The sequence below is a fragment of the Furipterus horrens genome, unplaced genomic scaffold (assembly GCF_987537825.1).
Source record: "Furipterus horrens unplaced genomic scaffold, mFurHor1.1.pri manual_scaffold_10, whole genome shotgun sequence".
Lineage (NCBI taxonomy): Eukaryota > Metazoa > Chordata > Mammalia > Chiroptera > Furipteridae > Furipterus > Furipterus horrens.
The window spans coordinates 68,019,441-68,044,223 of NW_028327180.1; the positions used below are offsets into that span (position 1 = coordinate 68,019,441).

A 24,783-nucleotide genomic window follows, 5' to 3' on the forward strand; every position below is an offset into this window, starting at 1 on the left:
TTGTTGGGGTGTTCCTATCCTTTTAGTTGAGGTTGAGATTTTGGTCAGCTACAGAGTTTGAGAATGAGTATTGAAACTTTGGGGAAAGACTGAAGTATTTTTTTCTCCTATAGATCATCCAATTAAGTATTAGTGTAAAAAGCATTGCCTTTTGGGGTAAATCTGAGTCCAGAACAGAGCTAGAAAGGTTTGGTTTAATTGTTTTTTGTTTTTTCCTCCCTTTAGAGTGTTGCTTCTTCATAAAAACCTGGACTTTCAGAAAACAAATTGAGAATGTTTCAAAGAATTGTATATTCTTTAGCAAACTGGCCCCAATGAGTCTCATGAGTGTTAGGAAGGATTATTTGCTATGTCTGCTTCTCAGAGAGATTTTACATGCGTATCATCAAAGCGCTGAGAAATCCCGTGTCTTTCAATTTTGTCCAAGTCAAGGTTTTCAAACTATTTATTAACTACTTATTTTCTAACATTCCACCAAACTCATTATACTAAACCCTTTTGGGGAAACACTTCTGGGTCTAATTACAATTTATGTAGGACACTCTTTGTGGTAAATATTAGGCTATTGTATGTGAAAAAAAAAGTTTTTTTGAAGGATAACTGAAAACTTCAGGGGTAGATTTGAGTAGATTCAAGCAAAGCTGCATCTAGAATGTTGCTTCTTTTCTTTTTAAAAAATACGGAACACTTCACGAAGTTACATGTCATCCTTGCGCAGGGGCCGTGCTAAGCTCTTATCGTCCCAACTTTAGCACGTGTGCTCCCAGAACAGGCACGAGTATTGTTTCTTTCATCTCTTCGTCCCACTTGCCTTCAGCAGGTGCTCCATTCTTAGGGAAGCTCTTCGCATGTGGAAGCAGAACTGGCCATCACCATCTCTTGGTGTTCATTTTACCTGCTTAGTAATTCCAGGAGAAGAAGGGAGGCTCCCTGAATAGTTCAGCCAAAGAGACCGACTCTGATTGGTCCTGCTCAGGTCATGTGTTTTCACCAGGGAACTAGTCTCTGCGGCGGGAGATTGGCCACACCTGCGTCCATCCCCCGCCCCTGAGCCACCGCAACCATGTGGACTCTCACCAACTCAAAGAACATTACTTTGTGAAACCAGAAGAGGGAGAGAATGGCTGCTGGGCAGGCAAAAACAGCAGATGCCCTCCTGCTGTTCTCAAGTCTGCAGGGCACTATAATGCTGCGCTCAGGAAAGTGTCTGTGTTTAGGTTGGGGCAGGTGGAGAAAGGGATGGGGAAGTGATTTTTGTTTTTAAGATTTTACTTACTTATTTTCAGAGAGAGGGGAAGAGAGAAAGAGGAGGAGAGAAATATTCAGTTGCCTCTTTTACCGGCCCCTACTGAGGGCTGAACCCGCACCTAGGCATGTGCTCTGATGCGGAGTCAAACCGGTGGCGACCTTTCGCTTTGCGGGATGATGCCCAACCAACTGAACCACGCCAATCAGGGCCAGGGTGGTAATTTCTGATGAATTGCTTTTCTGTGTGATGAAGCATTTTTGGTTCGTTAGACCAATGCTGTCAGCATGGGAGCTCAGGGCAACAATGCTTTTTAGCACAGAAGCTCAGAAACCATATTATAAGCCCCTCTGAGCACATAAAGAATTATTTCAGCTTAAGGTTCAAGGTCTGATGATTAATAAGCTTTGGCCCATAGTCCCATTTTCTGGATCAAACCCAGGACTGGAGAAATGCCTCTCTGCTCATGACCAAGGTAGCAACTGAGCTCTGTTTAGGATGAGCGTGGGTTTAAAGGTCATGGCCAATGCTTAATGTGTCCTTAGGTTGCAGAGCTCTAAATGGGATGGGGCAGTTTAAAAAAATATATTAGTGAAATCTGCACACTGACTTTCACATGTCTGTGGGCTAGAGGTCTTCTGGGCTGAGTCACATTGACCAGGTGGGGAATGAGAACACTGAATAGGATTAACAGGATCCCTCTGGTTTCAAAGAACTTTATGGAATCAGCGTTGCTGCCATCAGGCCATCACAAAGGGGATACTAACCGTGAAGAGGACATAGGCTATGAAAGGGCCAAAGCAACCTGCAAACATGACATCACTTAAGGCTGGCACGCTTCAGAATCAGAAGAGGTCTAGATCCTGCCCTGTGCTCAAGTGGCTGCTGAGAACATGACAGGTGACTTAACATGACCTGGACAACAGGGCACCCAGCATGCAGGACTTTAGCACCCACAAGACTTACAGGAGCCTCTTTATTTCAGGTGAAGCCTAGAGAACCAGCTGGCCTGGCTGCTAAGCGTCATGGGTCTGAAGTTCCCTTTATTCTCTCCTAAAGCAGAAGCTGCTTCGAACTGCAAAAGTTCAGAGCTGCTACCTCCTTCCTCTCCTGGAGGATGGGCCTTGGAGCATCCACCTGCTGCCTTAGTGGATGGAATGGAACAGAAAAAAGATACAGAGGTAGGAAGGCAGAGTGCTAGACAATGGTGCACCAGCTGACCATGGACTTAAGGTTGTGGTGAAAGGCAAAACATGGAATCCTGGGTTGTGTTCCGTAAGGAGTGAATTCCAGAGGGGTCAGGTTTTTAGTTTTTATATGTGGGGATTAAATTATGTCGTAGTCCATAGTTTAAAGAATACCATGTCTATCACCAGCTTGCATGGTAAAAGGCCTCCTCATAGCACGAAATGGAAGTAAGAACTGGCGACTGGGCACCACAACCTGTCTTCTAGGAAAAACCATCACCCCCCCCCACACACACACACACACAACCTGTCCTCTAGGAAAAACCATCACACACACACACACACACCCCCACAACCTGTCCTCTAGGAAAAACCATCAAACACAAACACACACACACACACACACCTGACAAAGAAGGGTCAGTGTCTTACTGTGTTCAGGTGACATTTTAATACACAGGCACATTTACATTGTAGATGCTACAGCTGAACAGACAGTGCGTTTCCCATCCAAGGGCCTCCTGTTAAGAGCACAGATAACGAGTTTGGAGGTTTAACAGCAATATTTACTGTCAGACAAACTGAGCTTGTAAGAAGCAGTAATCACAGGCAGACAGAAGGAAACAGGATTTTGTGTAGACACAATGCAAGGACAACTGGGTACTGAAGCAAACCTGCTGTGCTTTTCATGCCTTTTTGTTCAGCTTTGAAAGATGTAAAGCCTTAGAGTTACTGCGTCAGCCCAAAGCAGCAACACTGGCCCCTGCTAGCTGTGTTACCATCCTTTCTCCAGTTACTTATTTGTCCATTCAATCTAGACAACCTGTGATCTAAAGTCTAGTCATTTCTGGTTAAAACTTTCCCGTCAGAAGAAGCCTAACCACTGATGAACTTAATTATCTTGATTAACTTAGCACGGCTCTGTGCTGCTTGGCGTTCATTCCTGCCCTAGCAATGGCCTCGGCCCAAATCAGTGTTGCCAGTAGCAGGGCATTTTCTTCCAGTTAGGGCTGTGGCCAGTGTCACTAGAGGTCACTGTGAATGCATAGGGGTGGGTGGCCAGCCGCAGTGCCAGTGTTGTACCCTGGAGGCGTCTGGTCTTCAAAACCTGCTCAGACTTTTTAGATGCTCCACACAGATAGGGGAGGAAACTGTTCAGAGAAAAGGATTCCAGGAATACCAGACAGAAAAATGCAATAGTCACCCTATTTTCTAAAATTCTTAGCCCTGAGCCTCAAAATATAGATGAGATGTGTTCCACCCAGTAGGATAGTAACTTTTAGCCCAACTTATAGGAAAAAAGCAGAGGATCCGATTTCAGTAAGTAGCAATTGTGGTAAGGGTTTAGGCATCCTTTTGGTTTTTGGAAAACTTGTTTGTCCAGATGTTTAAAATGTAAGTGGTAGAAGGTGTTTATAATCAGTCATTCTCCGCTGATGGACACAAGCTTTTTTTTTTTTTTTTTTTTTCTAACTGAAAACATATTGTGGGTCTGTAACCTGCATAGGCCTGGAAATGCCTGTTACCTCTCTAAGGCTGAGTCCTCTAGTCAGCGTGTGTGTCTGCAGCTCCTGAACGCCCACAAAGATGCTCCAGGCACAGACACAGTCATTGGGACCCAGCGTTTGCCTTGGGTTCCCAACCCATTAAAAATTGTATATCTGTGAAATGGTACAAATGATTAGCTCCCATCCCAATGGAGACCCTAGGAATCCCATTACAAGAAGAAGGGACCCGACTAGGGAAGCAAGTCCACAGCACGTCAGGTCTTGAATCAAGACAGAATGAAAGAGGGAAGTTGGTAAACATGTAAGTGGACCATGACACCCTGGAGCAGAATCTGGTCATCTTGTCAACCCATCCACCTCTTTGTGCAATTGAGTCAGGGCAAGCACTTAGAATTTATAATGTTTGGAGAAAAAAACAAAATAGCATAGATAATGTGTGGAGAATATAGAGAAAAGGAATATAACAACAAAGGAGCTGGCTTTAATTCTTAACAAAAGTGTGTTTGCCCTTCAAGTCGGTAGACACTTTGACAGCTCTGCTTAGTGAGGAGAACACTGTAAACACCGAGTTAAAACTCAGCACTGGCCTCTACCCAGGCCAAGGTGCCCTCCTGCAAATGCCCTCCTGGCCAAGTCTGGTGTAGAAGGCGGCCGCATCTGTTACTTCTGTCTATGCCCATCTGTCTGGTTTCCCAGCTGGTCTTCCCTGTTGCCAGCTTACTGCCATCTTGGTGAGGCCCACACTCGCCATAAGGAAGGTCAAGGTTTAGGTGATCTCAGTGGCTGAGAGGTTCCAACAGCCACCCCTGCAAGACTATTCACTTCTTGCCCCTCTACCCAGTGGCACCTGTAGGTGCCCCCAAACAGTTGCTCTGCCTGCAAAGATCTCCAGGAGAGTGGAGGTACATTACATGCACATCTCACTTAGGTGAATTAAACTCGATGCTTCCCAAATAAATATTTTAAAAAACGGTGAGACATCAATCATACGTTAAGTAATGAGGCGATTCTGTCTGCCAGTCTTGCATTAAGCACAGGCAGGTAGACACAATACTACTGTTCTCTTGGTTTCTGATTCTAGCCTCAGACGTGAGAGCATCCTGTGGTCGTAAGGGTAATTCTACTCTATAAAGGCATATGTGAGTCATTCAACATTTTGATTCATCTGCTATCAGCCAAAAATAAAAGTAAAAAAATCAAAATGAGCCAAAAACAGTGACTTTTTTCATTGGCGAGACAGGTAGCCCACTGTCCTGGACCTCACTAAGACAAGATACCCACCCAACGTCATGGGTAATTTAAGGGAATTTTTGAGGGCAAATTTTACTTTCATCCAAATTCACCTCACATTCTAACTTAGCCTGCAACTCCTGCGAGAGACACATCAGCGTACTACAGGGTGGACATGCTTTCAAGGTGACAAAGTCTTTCCTGATTCCTCTCTAGACGCAGGTCTCTGATAATCTTAAGAGGACAATTAGCTCTCAAGGAACGTGATCCCTAGAAGAAAGCAAGTGGTGCACGAACAAATATTTAACAGCTGGCTTGCCGGGCGTGGGAGAGGGGAACCCTGATTTATAACACTTGCCAATTTCCGTGGTGTAAACGCCCCATCATCACCCATCGCCACCTCCCAACTTCACATCACTGCACAGGGCACTGGGGCAGATGTGCACAGCAGGCTGTTGCTCACTGGGACAAGCTGATGTGGTGTGTGACTTCCGCACACCGTGGAAGGCCCAGGTAAATCGGTGTCACTTTAATCTGCTCCCATTCGTTTCTTCTTGACCAAATTTCTTATTCTTATTCAATCAGGCATGGGGACTGTGACCTCTTTATGAAGTCGTCTAGCTCTGAAGAGCTGCCCTCAGTCACGCCCCAAGCACCTGCCTCTATCACGCACTGGTGTCTGTCCGTCCATCTAGCACAGTGTAATTAGAAGGAGTGGGAAAATAAATTGACATCCAAATATTCCTCTTGGAATAAAAATAAAGGCAGTTTAGGATAGTGGAGTGGTGGCAATAAAAAGGCAGAGTAGAGCTCATCTAGTGTAACCTCTCGTTTTAGAAGAACAAACCAAAGCAGAGAAAGTGGTTAAGTGACTTGCTCAAGGTCACGTGATTCGTTAGTGGTGCAGCCGGTTCCCAGGGGCCCGGGGAAGTCTTCGCTGTATCATGCTGCCTCATCAAAAGGTGGGCATTCACATGTTCTAAGGTGTGTGAGGTGCGCAGAGAGAAGTCGGCTCGTCCTGCTGTCGAAGTCAGAACCCGCCGGCCCAAGGTGCCAGGAAGTGTCCCAAAAGATGCTGACAACTTCACAGGTTGTTATTCTGGCCATTTTCTTCTTGTGAGTCTTTGGTTTGTTCGAAGACTAGATTTGCTTGTCTTTTATTAAAGTCCCTTTTTACTCTTAAAAAGAAGAAAAAAAGAAAGGGGGTTTATTCACTGAAAAAGAGATTTAAGCTTCTGAAGTGAGAGCATTACATCTAACAATTTATAAAGAAGTCAGGGAAACCTTTAAAACATCCTTGATTTTAAATATTTAAGTCCCAGTTTTCCTGCCCTTCCCATAAACAGAAACGTGGAGCTCATTTACCTAATACAATCTTTGAAATCTCTTACAAGAAAAAGGTTGCAGAAATTTTCAATTGTTCTATCATGGACAGCCATCATTTTTGTAATTAGAAAGAAAAAAAATGTTAAAAAATATATTAAACCTTTGCAAATAAAGTCTATTAGAAACTATCATTTGCTGGGCTGCTGTTCTTCTAGGAGCTACTTACTTTTCTCTGTTGAAAATGATGAACTCCTTTTGCACGGACTCAAGATGCTCTTGAAGAAGGCATGTCTTCCAGGTGAACACCGGGAAAAAAAGAGTTATAGTTAGCAGATCAGTGAGGATCCTCAAACAGTCAATAACCTATCAAGTGTCTGAACACTGAACGGCCCAAATCGAAGAATGCATCTCCCAAACAGTTGCTATCTCAGAGTCTGAAGCAGAAATGAGACAGCAACCAGGATAAGAGGGGAGCAAATAGGGAAGAAATAGCAAGAGAACAAAAGACATCAACCTTCAGCTCCCCACAAGGAAGACTTGGGTTATGGTTTACAAACATGATGTCTTTCAGCCCCTCAGCCAGGCAGAAACCATGGCTTCCCGATGGGTGGGGACAAGGGCTTATTGAGCTGGTTAGTTACATGCCTCTCATAGGCTGGCCCTCATGTGAAACGTTTGGAGGTTCACCTTGAATTTAATGAAGACCCTAGAAACATCTCCTCACACGCACTGAATCTGTAAGGAATGCTCCCCTCCACAGCTGTGCTGGGGTGGATTAACTAGACTTCGGGTGCCAGGAACAGAGATGTCTTTATCTGTGACTTCCTCACAGATGTGCAATCATTTTCTTGGACGTTTCACTGTCTAGCTTTCAACACCTATCAATGACTTTGCCATCATGAGAAAATTTAACCTCGAAAAAATGATACTCATCAGGCTCAGGACAGTGTCAGCCCCAGATCCAAGGCTTTACAAGGAAGTACTTCCAAATTAGCCCAGATGAAAAATATTCTTCTCTAAGGAAAAACATCATTCATCCATTTTCTTAAGTCTAGGAATTAGAAAATGCTATGTCCTTAAGTACAGGAGAGGTTTCTTTTCTGAGCAAATGGTTAAGGGATAAGAGGAATCTATGAAAAGGAAAGAAATTTCAGAGCAAGGGGGAGGGATGCAGAACAAAGGAGAGAGGAAAGGTCCCACTGCTCCTCACTCTTCGCCTCAATTGTGGGTACTTGTAACCCGGAGGGTTTCCCGTATCATGGGGGACTATCGGCTGATGGATGAGTGGATGAATGTCTGTGTGGGTGATGAGTGATCATTAGAGGCAAAGCGAACATTGATTACTTCACCATCATTATAATACATAGAATTACGTGTATAAAACCAAGCTGAAACCAAGCTGTATTGACTCCGTCTTTCCCTTGGATCCTTCAGCTGCGAAGAGAGGGGGGGTCTGCTGCATGGGCAACAGCAGACCCTCCATATCACCCTGCCCAGGCTCTGTAGCTTCAGCTTCACTGGAGAGGACACTCCAGCGTCATCGCAAGATGTCGATTCAACACGGGAGGAGACAGATACCGTGTCACTCCCGAGTCGGACTGCACAGCCATTCTCGGCGGTGCAGATAGACTCTTAAGAAGCTACACCATCGTCTCTCGAGACGGACGGCTGCCGACGATGACGACGTGTATAAAATCCTGTTGCGTCACTCTAAGGTACTGTGTAGAGATCTGAGCTCTAGCTCTGAAAAAATAATACTGTTACCAAATTTACTCAGCCTAAAATCCAAAATTAGTGCTTGATTGTTTTGCTCTTTACTTCTGCTAGTCCTGCTCTCATGGTTGCGTGTAGCGACGAACAGACACCGCCTCTAGGGCTGGCTGCTCCCCGTGGGAGTGAGGTCTGCCTGCACCCCAGAGATATTGTGGGTGCAGTTCCAGATCGCCACAATAAAGCGAATACCACAAGAAATCGAATTGTAACTATTCATTTGTTTTCATCACTCATTCATTCATTCATTTTTGCTGGTGGGGGGTCTTGCCTTCAATTTGTAAAAAACACAACATCAAAGCAAAAGGCCAATAAAGCGAGGTATGGTTGTCGTTTGAAACACGCCTACTGACCATCCGTTTAGGAGTAAGTCACCTGGCCTAGGCCAGTTAGAGTCTGTCCCAGGAACCTGACAGTTTTGAATTGAGAGCTGGGAGAAGGTAGTAACTGAATCAAGTCTATGACAGAGCCAGAAAGTCCCGCATGAACTGGGGCTGCGAGGATGCCCCGGGCCGCTGGGCTCAGCCCCTCCGCACTCACAGGCAGCAAGCGCCGGTGCTGAGGTGGCCTCCCAGCGGAAGCCCCCTGAGGAACCGCAGCCACCGAGGTCCCCGAGCCCGGCAGACACCTGCTCACCTGAGAGGGCTCACATTTCCGCATCTCCTTCTCCTTCTTCGCCAGCCGCTTCTTTTTCTTGTGAAGAGGTTTGGACTCCAAAATCATTTCTTCCAGTTCAAAGCTGGGGTCGCAATTCAGCCTGCCCTTCTGCAAGGAGACAGGGTGGGTCACTCCTTAGAAACCCGCGCGGGCTGAAGGGAGCAGCCCAGGGTAACGAGCTGGGGTCCCCACTCCGGGTCTGGGATAATGCTCTGCCAGCACTGTGTTCCACACTCTTGAATTGTATGTTCGGTTTATTTTGCTAAACTCCCAATGAGCCTTCCGTGGGTCGAAAGGAAATCAAATGACAATTCTTTTTCTAAAATTTGTGCTTTGAGGTTAGGTCCCAAAGGATGTTCTAAAGATCACGTAGATTGTTAGAATCACTCGTGCTACTTGCTCAGCTTCCCAGTTCCCCAGCCAGCTTTCTCGAATCCGTGTCTGTGAACACGAGGCCCAGGAAAGTGCAGCGGAACCAGCCCCCCAGGTCATTCTGGTCACGATGACGTTGGAACGTGCATGGAGCGTCTCTTGAAGCTGCACTGATGCTTAACTGTGGGGCAGGGTGCGGAAGCAGCCGGAAGTGTCACCTAGATCTCACCATCGTCACACATCAGCCTGGTACTAGCTGCCCCTACCACAGCCTGTCCCGTGGCCAGGTGAGCCCGTGACGCCACCCTCTGGTCGCGGTCACTCCCTAAGGTAGAGCTTCCCCACCCCGGAATTCCAGCACACCGCCTTTTGACCGTGCACTTGGACCCGGATGCCGGCTTTTACCAGCAATCCGCAGGAGGCCACAGGGGTCCCCAGGCCAAGGACTCATTTAGTGGGACTTACTAGGTCTCAGTCATTGCAATACAAGAGGGATAGATGCTAAAAATAAATACCTTGCCCAACTGTAACCATTTAGAACTCTTTGACTCATAGAACCCCAAGGGATACAAATTCCTACATCTCTGGGATCAGAGAAAGCATTGTTTTCAAAAATGAGCGGATTCCTGGAAAGGACAATAGCAGGTCCTTGAGGTTTTGTTTTATTATAATGTTGAGGAATTGTGTGGGAACTTAATTCTTGTTTATATCAATCAGCCAGTGATAAAATTGGATTAATTCTACTCTGTTTCTCTTAAAGTCACAGAACCTCCTGATGACATTAAGTGAGGATTATATAATAAGAGTGTTAGGGTTTCTTTCTTTAAAAAGCATGTTGCAGAAAATGGTTAGGCTCTGAGTGCATTAGCTCAGTTGGTTGGAGCATGCTCCCCTACACCAAATGTTGAGGGGTCAAGTCTCGGTCAGAGCACATATCCAGGTTGTGGGTTCGATCCCTGGTGGGGGTGTGTATGGGAGGCAACCGATCAATGTTTGTCTTTCACATCATGTTCCCCCCTTCCTCATTCTCTAGGGTCGGTGAATATGTCCTCTGGTGAGGATTAAAAAAAAAAAAAGTAGAAGCTACAACTTGAGACACTGATAGACCTGGATTAGAATTCTAACTTGGCCACTTGCTAGCCAGATTACCCCTCTGTGGCCAAGTTACCTGTGTGAGCCTCTTTTCTCACCTGTAAAATAGGAATTTGGGTTGTCTTACAACATTGGTGTAGTTAGCTGACAAGACCAGGTGTGGGTCTGACACATGGGGTTATATGCGCTGAATGAGACTTACAGGTTTGCTAGGATTGACTTACACTGGGAATGAAACTCGGAATGAGCCTTTTCTGCAAAACCGCATCCCAGTTCACATCATTCATATATGGGAAGTTCTGAACGTCAGACAGGCGAGAGAACCGTTGGTCTGGATTAGGTTCAAGTAGCTGCCAGTGGAACAGACACATAAGGATCACGAGGGAGGTCAAAACAGGGCAAAGAAATTCAGACAAATTCCCTCTAAATGTTTCCAAATGCAGGATTAAAAGAAATAAGGCAGTGTTCCCCTTGCCTAGCCCCATACACAACCATACAGATGATGCCCAGTTAGAATGAATTGTAAGTCGGTGTTTGCAAGGTGGGGAGGGAAAATCGCTGTCCCATTGAGTCAAACATATCTTGGATGGCTGATTCTCCTAGTTGCTAACTATGGGCAAGTTTGTTCTCTGAATCTCAGTTTACCCATCTGTAAAGAGGGGATAACCACCTATTTCACAAGGCTGCAGCTGGGCTTAAAAATGAGGCCATATATATAGTGCTTAAAAGAAGGTCTGTTCTTATTAGGTGACAAATGTGCATCCACTTTACAAATGAAATTCATTTCCCACTTACCATTTTAGCTGTTTTTACAACTAACCAAAATAGGTTGGGGGTGACACAGAGAAGATATAACTAAGGTGGTTACCATTGTCATTCTGGGTTTTATAAACTGGGATTAAAGATTGCTTCACTCTTTACCCATCCAGAGTCAAAAATATCCCATCAACCCTGTGGCTCAAATGGGAAATGTCAATTCCACTTGAGAACTGTCCTGGAGGCGACACCCTGGTATCACTAGGGTGGAATTTGGGGGTGAAGAGGGCTGTCGTGGAACTGAGGAATATTTGCTCATGAAGTGACCACCCTATTCATCTTTGACATTCGCAATGGCAATGTCCCTATTCCAAAACAGGGGACTTGACCCTCAAGACGAGAGACATAGGTTTGCACTTGAAAAGAATGTATATGCTGCTGCTTTGGGATGGAATGTACTGTAAGTGTCAATCAAATCCATCTGATCTAGTGTGTGGTTTAAGGTCACTTGTTCCTTACTGGTGATTTTGGGTCTTGGTGATCTATCCATTGATGACAGTGGGATGTTAAAATCCCCGACTAGGACACAGACAACAGTGTGGATCTGATGGCCAGAGGGAAGTGGGGGCAGGGGCTGGGTGGGGGTGGGCCAAGGTGGGGGGGGATGGGGACATCTGTAATAGTATCAATAATAAAAATCAAGAAAGAAAAAAACAAGACACAGGTTTGAATCCTCAGCCCCAGAAGCTCTTTTCCCTGACCACCCCCCACATGCATAATTTTCTTTCTTGAAAAAAGCCATGCTCATCCTCTTGGGGTCCATATTCTTTCTTTCACGTAATCCTTCCATGCACAGTGCTGAGCTCCTGCTACAACAGTTCCTAATCTTTTTGGTGAACAGAGGCACCTTGAACATCTGCTGAAAGCCATGGGCCTTGTTAATTCAAATACCAAATTTTACCACCTGTCAGGCTCTGTGTTAGAGGTTGAGGATACTATGGTGAACAAGTCAGACGTGACCCCTCATGCAGCCTAGAGGACAACGGTCATAAACCCAAGAAGCACACACATGCATAGTCAGAAAAAATGCTATGCAGGAAAGAGTGCTATGTGAGCTTACCACAGAGCGAGGCTTCCTGAGGAAGTGCTGTTTGAGCTGAGATCTAAAGCTGTCCTTCTCAAACTGTGTCGAAGGGCCAGTTGTTTGTTCATTTGTTTGTTTTAATTTCTAACCCACTAAAACCAGTATGTGGTGCTCATGTGCATGGCTCATATGCAACTCCTCCTCACCACGTGGAGTTGGACTTGATTTGAACCCAACATCACCAAATAGGCCTGTACCCTGTTCGATGAGATGAGTCCATTGGTCATGTGCTTAGAAACGTTAGCAATATCAAATTGCTAAAAGTGTTCCTAAATGTTTCTCTCAATTGCTATGCTTGTCATGAACCTGGAAGAAACAATTCATGGACTTGAACCAACCAGTGAATCACTGAGTAGTACTGGTCTAAAGGAGGGAGCTGGAAGAGTTGGGGAGGTGGGCAGTGTTGTAGGCAGGGGGACTAGTGTGTGCAAAGGGCCTGTGGTGACAGACTGATGTGTAAGAATGAGGAGGGGGAGGGGAAACAAAAAAGAAAAAGACTAAAGCAGTTTATGTGTAATCAAAAGGTGGACCAAAGTCCAAAATAAGGCTTGAGAGGTACTGAGAAACTTTATATCATGCAAATTATTTTGATTTGTATCCTAAGAACAATGGGAGCACAACAAGGTCTGCTTGAACAGATCGCTGTGGGGCAGAATGGAGAACAGGATGGAATGTGTAGAGTACACAGGGGCAAACCAGTTACAAGACCTGATGGCAGTAGCACCGGGAAGACGACCATGTGATGGAGACAAGTGACAGATTCAGAGACTATTTAAAAGGTCAAATTGCAGAACTTGGTGATGGAGTAGATATGGGGATGATGAATGATTTCTGATTTCTGGCTTGCCTAACTGAATGGATGGAGAGGCCAGTCCCTGAGACAGGGGAGCTTGGAGAAAGTCCAGGAACTACAGAGAGATCAAGAACTCCATTTTGGGCACACTGAGTTGAGCTGGCTTTGGGACCTGCAAGAAGTCACATGCATTGCTTAAAGCAGCCGCGCATTTGAAAGCTAAGCGCTGCAAAGTCAATTCTGGAAATGTACATTGTCATGACTGCCCCAGTATTGTATACTAATCTCTAACCAGAGAGCATGCTTCCTTTTTATCATTTTCTTTTGTCATTCAACCCTCTGTCTTACCTTTTTAAGAAGTGACACCATTTCCAGCGACCAGGCAGAAGGGTAAGTCACAATAGCCATCTCAAACATGTGTGCAATTTCCTTGCTGGAAGTACTGGAGCGAATATGATATGGTCTCTTAAGGGAGAGAGGAAGGAAGAGGCTTCATGTTTATAGGGTAAAAGAAAACCTCACTGCTTTGCGAATGTTTCCAAGTTAAATTTTCAACCCATAAAACCTGTGTCGTTTTCTTATCCCTTCCAGCTGGTTGTTGTGTTGATATAGGCATGTATAGTCCAGTGTTCCAGATCGCCTGCTTTTTAAAAAAAGACACCAGAAAATCTATGGTTTCTTTTAAAAACTCAGAGTTTTTAAAAGTTGGTGATTTCACTGAGCCAAACAGAACATTCCTGAGAGCTAAATCCCCCTCTGAGAGGCTAATTTGGAAATGTTTCGGAAGGTAACTTATAGATATATTTTCATAAAATACTGGACACATGTCAGGAAGTTGAACTTTTATACAATTGTTATTTAGTTTGATTCTAAAGAGATCCAGAGTTTTACCACACACCTCTTTTTACTTATTTGAATTGTAATGAATACATTCAGGACAGAGTGTTACTCAGAAGACTTCAACCCTGTCCTGAATGTTATGAGTCCCCGGTTCCGTGGAATGGGGTGGCAAGTTTTATAATGAGGCAAAAGTACTTTTACTTTTGAGAACCAGATTCTTCTAGAGTTTTTAACTTTTGCAGGGAGGAAAAAGGAGGAACTTTATTACAGTTTTCATAAATGTCCACAAGAGGGCAGCCTTTACCTATCATAATTCTATTATTTAAGGTCATCAACACTGGGGTTTTATCTCTTATGTGAACACATGGAGCTAACTACTAAAAAACAAAACAAAACAGAGATTATACCATAGCCACATTTTGCCCATGGGATCTAGTGCCTAATATGTGCTCATTACATGTTTGTTGAATGAACAAAATTTCCATATTGGATTAACCAACAAGAGGACAGTTAATATAGATATGTGTATGTATCAAGCGTCTGGCCCTTTCAAGATATTTGGTAAATGATCATAGACTAATGAACTAAATTGGAAGAAATGGAGTTTATTTTTTCTCTGTTGTAAATCAGTATTAAAAGGTAATTAAGTGTTCGAGTTGTAAAGGCAGAAGCATGAGAGGGCTAAACAGAGTCACTCGATTTGAGTTTCAATTCCTTCATCTGTAAAACAAACCACCTCATGATATTGTTGGGAAAATTGAATAACACCTGTAAAGTTCCCCATAGTGAGGCTAATCTCTGTTGGACACATTAAGGAGAGGCACTTTTATTATCACTGACACAGGATGGAAAAGGTGGATGTAAATGTGAACAGTGAGCAGCAAGGGAAGCCATCCTACAGGTGAAGAAAGGCTAACACTGCACCCGGTTTGTCAATGTCAGGGACACAGGGTGCCAAGAGATGCTGGGCGTTCACCCCCCCCCGCACCCCCCCCAAAAAGATTGGGAAAGCTTCATTTCTTAAAGCAAGGTCTTAAAATACCTGTCACAGATTTTCCTCCCTCAGGACTGAGTAAAGGCCCAGTGCTGATTCTGGTCTCAACGACCCTGTCGCGGAAATAACACATGTAACTCCCTATCAGAAAAGGGGAGCTAGGCACCTGATCACTATGATCAGTGTTTGCCAACTGTTTACTAGCACGGGCATGGGGTCACTACCTGAGATCATTCCATGGATTCCGTTAAGAGCTGGGGCAGCATGGGTATCCCAAGTGTCCAGGGTTGTATGTGTGGGCATGTAAAACTTTTTTCTAATTTCCTTCTTTGACTCATTGCTGATTCTTAGCCTACTGTTTCTTAGCCATTTCAAAACACAAAATGATTTGATAAATGAATAATTAACAATGAACACCACAAGCAACTGACTTAAGAGTGTTTTCATTTGCTTAGAAGGTCATATGACTGAGTTTTAATATTTTTTAAAAATTCTCATAGCCTATAAACTTATTAAATATAGTCAAACTGTCTGCCTTACATAATGACTTATTTTTCTCATTCATTATTAATTCATCAACTACTAGAATTATATATTTACTCATTTACCAAATATTTAATAAATGCCTACTATGTTCTAGCACCCCTATTAGACATGGGGGATGAAGAACAGTAAAGAACAAGAGGGATGCAATTTCTGTGTTGGTGAAGCTTCCAGTCTCCTTAGGGAAACCACCAACAGTTATATTGACTGTACACACACATGTCAATAAATGGAGTTCATGCTCTAAAGAAAAATGACAGTGTACATGACAGGAGACAGCAAACAATTCCAAGGCAGCATATAAATTAAAAGGGAAAATATAAAGAATGAACAAATCGGAAAAGGTAAGATGCAGATGGGAGAAACTGATACTCTGTGATTATATCCTATTTCAGGAGTACATAAACTCTGTATGTCCCTATGGCAAGCTAATGCTTATGGATAATAAGAAACTTGAAAAGCCATGGGCCTTATCTTTACAATGACAGTGACAGCTGGGAGATAGAGATGACAAAGCAGGTCAATGGCTATAGGACCCGTTCATCAAGGCCATGATCAAGGTCAGAAACCATAGGCATGTTCAAGCACACTTGTAAATGTGGAGAAATCATGGTTGAGCACACTTTCTCTGTGGTTCAGTGGTGTTGGTAGTCGTAATTAAATGTTGTGTTTCATTTCTTCAGATTAGCTCTATTTTACAGCATAATTGCCTGTGGCCTGCTTGGTGATTCTTTCCTGAAATGTGTCAGAATTGATTTGTAATGACTTGTTCCTCCATTCATTCAGTACAAGTATATGCACCTAGTTAAAGTTAAATACTGTGGCTATTATTAAAGTATGTAAGATACACGTTTCACCTTTAATGAATTTATAATTTCATCACATAGAAGAAATAAAAAAGGAAAAATGGATATACTTGAAAAATTTACAGGGCAATATATTTACCAAACGGATTTAATCCTAAAAAATTGAAATGGATTTAGGTATTCTGTTGTAGAAAGTGCTACATTTTATCTTTAAAAAAAATCTCAACAGAAAGATAAAGCATATTCTTTTGCTAAAACAACAACAATAATGTATATGTGTGTATGTGAGGGAACCAGGTTCTTCTAGTTTCAACTTGGCAGAGGATGGAAACAGATTATTCTTATAAGAACAGAAAAGGTGAGACTTCCAGCCCAGATGGAGGCATAGAAAGACACGCTGCATCTCTCTCCACAACTAAGAAGGAATACAACTACCTCAAAACTAGAAACAACCAGAAGTTCCAGAAAATCAAACTGCATGGAAGTCCAGCAAACGAAATAAAGAAGAAATACTCATCCAGACAGGTAGGAGGGGCGGAGCCAGGGCAGAGAGGATGCGGTGTGGTGGTGGCGGCACTGGCAGCAGCATCAGGCCGACGGAAGCACAATCACACATTTTAAAAAGTCAGGAGGAACACCTGCAGAGTGTTCCCAGCTCCTCACTGGACCTCATAGCTCATGATCCCAGCACCAGGGAAAATCAAGCTTCATTGCTTCTGACTGTGCAGACCAGTGGGGGTTGGGGCGGAGGCAGAAACTGCTGGTCTCTCAGCAGAGTCCACTTGTTTGAAGGGCCCCCATGGTCCTAGAACATCCACAGACCCATCCACTCTGGGAACAACAGCCATGGCAGCAGCTAGAGAGGCACCAGTCCGGTGCGGAAGTGGGAGAGGTTCCTGGAAAAGGGGTGAGTACTAGCAAGTGGCATTTTCCCCTCTCAGACACCTTCCCCACATACAGTGCCACAATGTGGTGAAACAGGTCGCCCTATACTGACAAATCCCTAAGGCTCCACCTCTTGCAGTGTAACAGGAATGACAGCTCTACCTGGGATGCGGAGGCAAACAAACACAAAAGCCTGTCAGAATGTGGAGACAGAGAAGTATGGCCCAAAATGGGGAATGGATCAAGGTTCCAGTGGGAGAATTAAGAGACAAGGAGATAGTCAACCTCACAGATGCAGAATCCAAAACACTGGTGATAAAGATGCTCACAGGCTTGACAAATATGCTTGAGTACGGCAGACACATAAGAGAAGAAGTGAAGACTATGTTAAGTGAAATGAAAGAAAATCCACACAAAACCAATGGTGAAGGGGAAAAAAACGGGGTTCAAATCAATGATTTGGACCATAAGTAAGAAAAAAACAGTCAACCAGTGCAGAAAGAGTAAACAAAAAGGGAGGAACATGAGGAGAGGCCCAGAAACCTCTGGGACAGCTATAAGCGAATGAACATTCGGATCATAGGATTGCCAGAGGGTGAAGAAGAAGAACTAGAAATTGAAAAATTATGTGAAAAAATAATGAAGCAGAACTTCCCTAACTCGGGGAAGGAAATAGACTTACAGGTCCAGGAAGCACAGAGAGTTCCAAAACAACTGGACCCAAGGAGAACCACACCAAGACACATTATAATCAAATTGTCAAAAATTAAAGATAAAGAGAGAATCTTAAAAGTAGCAAGAGAGAAGAAAAGAATCATGTACAAAGGGGTCCCAATAAGACTGTCAGCTGATTTCACAAAAGAAACTCTGCAGGCAAGAGGGGACTGGCAAGAAATATTCAAAGTAATGAAAATCAAAAACCTACAACCATGATTACTCTATCCAGCGAAGCTGTCATTCAGAATAGAAGGGCAGAGAAAGTGCTTCCAGGACAAAGTAAAACTGAAGGAGTTCATTAGATCCAAACCATTATTATATGAGATGTTAAAGGGACTGGTTTAGAAGAAGGAGGATCAAAATTATGAACATTAAAATGAAAACTGCATCACAACAACCAACAGAAGCTAGGGAACCGAAACAAAGGCAAACTAAGTAGGCAACAAGAGTGGAAAAAGAACTATAAGTATGGGGAACATATTGGGGGGAGGTCAGCAGGGAGGGGGAAGGGGGAAAGGGAGGGAGATGGTGCAGGAATTAAGAAGCATAGTAGGAGGGAGTGGAAGGAATAGACAGGAAGAGGTTGAGAAGAACTATATGCACAACCAATGGACATGGACTAAAAGGGGGGGACAACAGGAGGGAGGGGAGCAGAGGGAAAAGAAATTGGGACAACTGTAACAGTATAATCAATAAAAGATATATTTTTAAAAAGCCTAAAATGGAGGATTACTGTGGGAGAAGGGGTGGGCTGGGTGGGGCAGAGCAATGGGGGAAAAAGTAGGACAATTTTAATAGAAAAACAATAAAAATAAAATTAAAAAAAAAGCCCAAAATACCTCAAGAGAGGAAGAAATCCAAAGAGGTCAAAGTGACTTAATTGAGAGTCTGGGTCAGTCAAGTCGAAGTAAAATCTGAAAAGTTAACCTGGTTCTAAATGACAGAGGACACCAAGCAAAGACATGGGAATATTGTTTGTTTGCTGGGGATGGAGGGTGTGTGGGTGGGTGTGTGAATATGTGAAGCAGTGGGAGCAGCAGCATTTGTGTGTGTGTGTGTGCGTGTGTAAGTTCACATCTGTGCTTTAGAAGAATGAACTGCATGCACCCCCATGTTCATTGCACCATATTCACAAGGGCCAAGACATGGAAACAAGTCAAGTGTCCACCAACAGATGAATGGATGAAGAAGATGTGGTATAGATACATATCAAAGTACATGCTGTCTGCAACAACATGGATGGACCCTGAAGGCATTATACTAATTAAAATAAGTCAGAGAAAGATAAATACTGTATGATCTCACTTATATGTGATATCTAAAAAAACAAACAACAAAAGTTAAACTCATAGAAACATAAGGAAAGAGGTATCCAGGGGCTGGGAGCAGGGAAGCAGGGAGAAACTGGAAAAAGGTACAAACTTTCAGCTGTAGGATTAATAAGGTCTGAGGATCCAATGTGAAATAAAACATGATGACTAAAGTTGACAATACTGTATTGTATAATTGAAATTTGCTAAAAGAAGAATTTAAATCTCTCTCCCAACCTTTCATCCCCACCCCCATAAGAACCTGACAATATTGCCACATCAGATAGATAACAGTAAGCTACCATAGAGGTAAATATATACACACGCCATACATACATACATACTTATGTGTATGTATATATATATGCATATATATATATGAAGGAGAAAAATATTGCTACATAAGATAGATAACAGTAAGCTACCATAGAGGTAAATATATACATATACATATATATACATATACACACACACATATATATATGAAGGAGAAAAATATTTTTTAGGAAAATTCTTCCTAGACATTTTCCTAGTTTAAGAAATGTTTCTTTTAAAAGTAAACTACTGCAATTTGCCACTGAGCCCAGAACCCAGGAGCCAAATGACAGACAAGAATCCGACAAGACAGGGCATGAATTGTGTTGTATTAATAATTCACACTTGCCTTGAAAAAGTGTCAGAGTTAGAGTCCTGTACTGTGACTGCAAGCTGCTTTTCTTTAAACACACAAATATATTTATATAAGATATTTAGTGAGGCATATTGATCTTCCCTCCCTGGGAGTTTCTAATCTCCACATTATTCATTGAGTTGTATCTGCATAATTTAACACACACTCACATGCTTGGCCTCATAGGTAGGAGAATGAATGAATGCAGAAATCCCATGGGCTGTTAGCAGCATCCCAAGCCACAGTTGCTTTCACCTCTCAGACTGCCTGGTTTTTAGTAAAAGAAAGAAATCCATCTTTTTCTTCTAAAGATGGAAATTGCTGGAAGAGGAACCAAAGAGAAATGCAGTTCTACTGTACCCGGCCTCTCAGGAGCTCGTACGCTGTCACCCCCAGGGACCACCAGTCCACAGCAAAGGAATAGCCTGCTTCTCTTCTGGAGTTGAACATCTCCGGTGCTGAAAACACAGAGCAGTTGGGTCTGTTTTACTTCCCAAGACGTTAACAAACCTGTCTCCCCAGCACCGGGGTAAAGGGTAGGAACACTTCGAGGTGTGTTTATCATCCATTACTGCATTGCTCACAGCAGGCAACGTTTCCAATTTTCTCGTCCCTCTCAGAGGTCTCATTCATCAGCCCATCCAACAGGCAGGCACAGGCTTGGTGGACACATATTCTCTTAGTTAGAACATGCACCCATGAAAAATGAGATCCCATCAGCCTCACACATGTGGCTGACCCTGAAACCAAGAAGGCTGAGATGATGTTATGGGCTGTCTTGATTTGGCAGGTTTGGGCTAAAGGGCTAAAATCTGTATTCTGGCAGCAAACAATGCTCAGAAGTTGGAGCAATGTATGCCAGATGGGCTCTCCATCTCAGTCATCTTGAAGAGACAAGGGCAACATTTCAATCCTGCTGTTGAGGGGGAGGGAAGGAAGGAAGGAGAAAAAAGGGAGTAGGCACTGAGTTTAATATCTGAGTTGATATTAATGTTTAACATTAACTGTGGGGCAGTTACACTTTGTTACCTACGTCTTTGAATAGACTCCAATGGAAGGCAGGGCTATAGTCATTTTTAAGGCCAATGGAAGCCCGCTTTGGGCATTCTCTAAGCACATTGACCGGAAGTGGACCTTCTATTGTACAGTCTACATACTCTTCCAGAATATGTAGGGATGGAGAAGGGGGACTGAAGCACAAAGCAAGAGCAAGTATCTTCTCTGCCTGCTCACCACTACATTGCTAATGTCCGGTATTGAACCTGGCATTTAGAGTCAGTCAAGAGACTTCACTGAATGAATGAATGAATGAGTGATGCTGAATCACTTAGTCAAGGAATGGTTGCAATCATTAGCTCTAGAACTGCACTAAGTTCAAAAGTTGCCTTCATCATCGATTGTGACTGTGAAGAAGTCCATGACTGAGCTTGAGAATCCTCACCAGCACAATCAGAATCACCTCTGTCTAGTGGTGAGAAATTAAATGAGATAGCACATGCCAACATCTCAGCACAGTGCTTGGCACCTGGGAAGTGCTCAAATAATTGGGCACTCTTCCAGAGAGGCGAGCATCTATAACAATGCGGATTTTACTTAGCCGACAGCTACACACACTTGACCCATCCTCTGGTCAGGAGGTGTTGGCTCTGGACAAAGAATATTATTGGGTCGTGGGGTCTGAATACTCAAGCTCGCCCTACCTGGTACACTTCGTTCTAAGTAAAATTCAATGGATACCGTCCAGTTAGAGGTAGAACGTTGACATCCCAGTGCCCAGCACGGGCCCTGACTGTAAGAGCCGGCTGCAGCAGGACTAAGCAGGCCTCATTCCCTGCTGGATTTGCCTTTCATGCATCACTGCATGCTTTCCGTGAATCACAGGTCCCTGTGCAAGTGGGGAGGCAGTGGCCCTGACCCCAAGGCACCCGCAGACTGGATGGAATGGACTAAACCCTGCTTCCCCTTCTCGGAGTCCCACAGCAAGTCATCTCAGTCCCCCAGGGTGACAGACAGCTCACTTAGAGAAGCTGCGCAGAACTCTGAGGAGTAAACAGACCATCGTGCTAAGAAAATACCTATCAGAATAAATGTCACTCTGTAAAAGCTGTGGATTCTGTCATCTTGGATCGTCCTCGAAGTTTACAGGAGCATCTTTTTTTGCTTCTTTTCTACTTATGTTTTCCAGCATGAAGGCATCATTCATCCAACGAATATTCTCTGTGTGCTATGCATTGAGGAATTTTGATAGAACATGAAGAAAAAACATCATGCCAACGTACAAAAGGACAACAAGTGAGTAATTCTTTGAGCCCTCAAAGAGCTGAAAAACCACAGCAGGGAGTCCACGAGGGGTTCTTGTCAGCACTTCAAGAGCATCCCCTGCCCTGAGGGTGCAGATAGAGGTGGAGAGAAACTTAAAAAAAGCCATTGGGTGTCTTGTTCGGTTTTTAAAATGTTTCAACCTACATTCAGAAAAGGAGGTACAACATAAAAGAACAATTTAATAAGTCGTCGTTATGAGCAAATGGCCAGGGGACCATTACACAGGTCATAAAACAGACGCTTGACTCCACCATTGCTCATATCCTATTCAAAACCTTAGGAGTAATCACTATCTTGAATTTATGTTAGCAATTTTGTTCCCCTTCTACATAGATTTACTATCTACATATGCATTTCTAAGCAATACTTCAGTTTTGCCTGTATGTTATATATGTGTACACATATATGTATAGGGGTGGGCAAAAGTAGGTTTACAGTTATGAGTACCTTAAGCAAAAGAGTTTATTCTTGTATTATTAATTATCATATTATGTATTTGTGTGTAAACCTACTTTTGCCACCCCTGTATATATAACATGTATATATGTGTGTGTGTATAACATATATATATCTCATACATGTAAAATCCCACTCCTTGTTTTCTTTGCTGTCTTTTATTGCTCAAGATTATGTGTAATCAATGCTTTATGAACATACTGTAATTTACCTACATATCTTGTTGTTGATAGCTATTGGGAGTGTTTTCAATTTGGGAACATTGTGAACAACCCTCTATGAACACTGGTGTACGTTCATGCAAGGGAAACTGCTGGGCATGGAATATGTGTCTTCACGTCCACTAGATAACGCAAAACTATTTATCAAAGGGGTTGTACTCATTGACACGATGACCAGCAGCATTATCTGGCTTCTTTCAGCTCAACTTTTTTATCCACGCATGGTATTAACTAAGCTTTTGATTTTTGCCAGTCTTGAGAGTGTGTTATTATGTTTCATTGTGGTTGAAACTGACATGCCCCTGATTACTAATAAGCTTGGCCATATTTTCATGTGTTTATTAAACATTTGGCTTACCATCATTGGGTTTTCATATATTAAAACACCTGGAGCATAGATTGTGGTTAGGATGTAAAGAAAGGGCTCCAGAGAAAATCTATAATATAACTTTAATGCAATAAAAATAATTGATGGAAGTTACAAAAGTGATTCTTAATTTTATCCGCAAAAAAAGTATAAGTATTGGTTTTCTGAAAAAGCATAAAGAGACTTGGATCTCATGTAGTAAACTATATAATAAAGCCACAATCATTAAGATTTGAAAGCCCTAGCATATACATGCTAGTACATAAATTACTTAGTTTATGATGACTGTATTTCAAATAAGCATGGAAAAGGACTTATTTAATAAATGATCTTTAAACAATTATTTAATAATCCAACAAAAAATAAAGTTGGATCCTTACCTCATATTGTCAGTCAAGATAATATATAGCTGGATTAAATAAAAAAGAAACTATAACAATAATATAAATATTAGGTAACCATATTGAAAATCTGGAGGTAAGAAGATCTTGCTAAGAATAGCATAAAAATAGAAACTATCAAGTAAAGAAAGTAATTTGCTGATGTTAGGAAAACAGTTCATGTCAAAATGCCATAAGAACAATAGCAACTAAAAAGTAGGAATCATATTTAGAACACATATGATACACTAAAGTTTAATATTCCCAATATATAAAGGGCAAGAACTCTCTCTATAATTGTTAAGAAACATCAGTATAAGCAAAAGGGATTAAAACCCTAATAGAAAATGGGTGAAGAACATAAACAGGCAATTTACAAAAAAGTCAAAGAAATGCAATTTTAATACCATAAGGAGGTACCATTTTCACTGATATTTCTGAGAACAGTAAGAAATTGATAGTACAGCCTGAAACCAATGTGAAGTTTCAGAAGGGAATGCATTAACCATATATACCCTCTGACCAGGAATTCTTTGGGAGTTTATTACAAGGACATAATTAAGTCTCAGGACATATTTCTGCTAACAGGATTTTAATCATGAATTTATATTTCAGAATGAGAAAAACCTAACATTCAGTGAAGAATAGGGTAAATAGATTTTGATGCGGCCCTGTTTTGTAGCATGTGACCATTAAAAACAATAGTTACATATATGGGCTTGGAAGAATAAGGAGTGTGAGTTGTCTAGGCCCAGCCCTGGAGTCAGAGAAGCAGGTCTCAGTTTTGGCTCGGGTATGCTTGTGGACTCAGGCAGGGAGGTAGCACAGCAGGGTGTGATGTCAGGGCTTTGATGTCAGACCCCAGGGGCTATGCCTATAGCTCTGCTTGGGCAGAGCTAACTTCTCAGTCTGCAAGTCTGAAGTGGGAATAACAATAGTACCTGCCTCATAGAATTGTTTTTATTTTATTTGAAACAGTGTTGGGCACATAAGAAGAGCTCAGTAAGTGTGAGCCATTATACCTCCACCACTATCACCATCACTGTTTGAGACGCTTTTAGACTTTGATTTAACCAACCTTGGGCTCTCTGCCACTCATGTGCTGTGTTAGTATGACCATGTCAGTTTCTCTCTAGCCCTAATTATTCTCTTCTTTCTTCTTTCTTTCTTTCTTTCTTTCTTTCTTTCTTT

At 42.8% G+C, this 24,783-nt stretch overlaps 1 protein-coding gene and 1 non-coding gene across 2 annotated transcripts in view; both read right to left on the minus strand.

The window, feature by feature from the left end:
- Positions 1-673: 673 nt before the first annotated feature.
- Positions 674-776, minus strand: LOC150000576 (U6 spliceosomal RNA). The gene has a single exon (XR_016513773.1). It is a non-coding gene; the product is annotated as a U6 spliceosomal RNA (small nuclear RNA).
- A 3,116-nt stretch (positions 777-3,892) lies between these two features.
- The window catches only part of STK32A (serine/threonine kinase 32A), a 95,308-nt gene continuing 74,417 nt past the window's right edge, over positions 3,893-24,783 (minus strand). The window contains exons 8-13 of the mRNA XM_090288063.1: positions 20,207-20,304; positions 13,430-13,546; positions 10,613-10,738; positions 8,904-9,032; positions 6,724-6,788; positions 3,893-6,349 (exon numbers count right to left, since the gene is read on the minus strand). Of these exons, the coding sequence (XP_090144189.1) occupies positions 6,256-6,349; positions 6,724-6,788; positions 8,904-9,032; positions 10,613-10,738; positions 13,430-13,546; positions 20,207-20,304 (629 nt within the window). The 3' untranslated portion in view covers positions 3,893-6,255. The remainder of the gene's footprint in view (positions 6,350-6,723; positions 6,789-8,903; positions 9,033-10,612; positions 10,739-13,429; positions 13,547-20,206; positions 20,305-24,783) is intronic.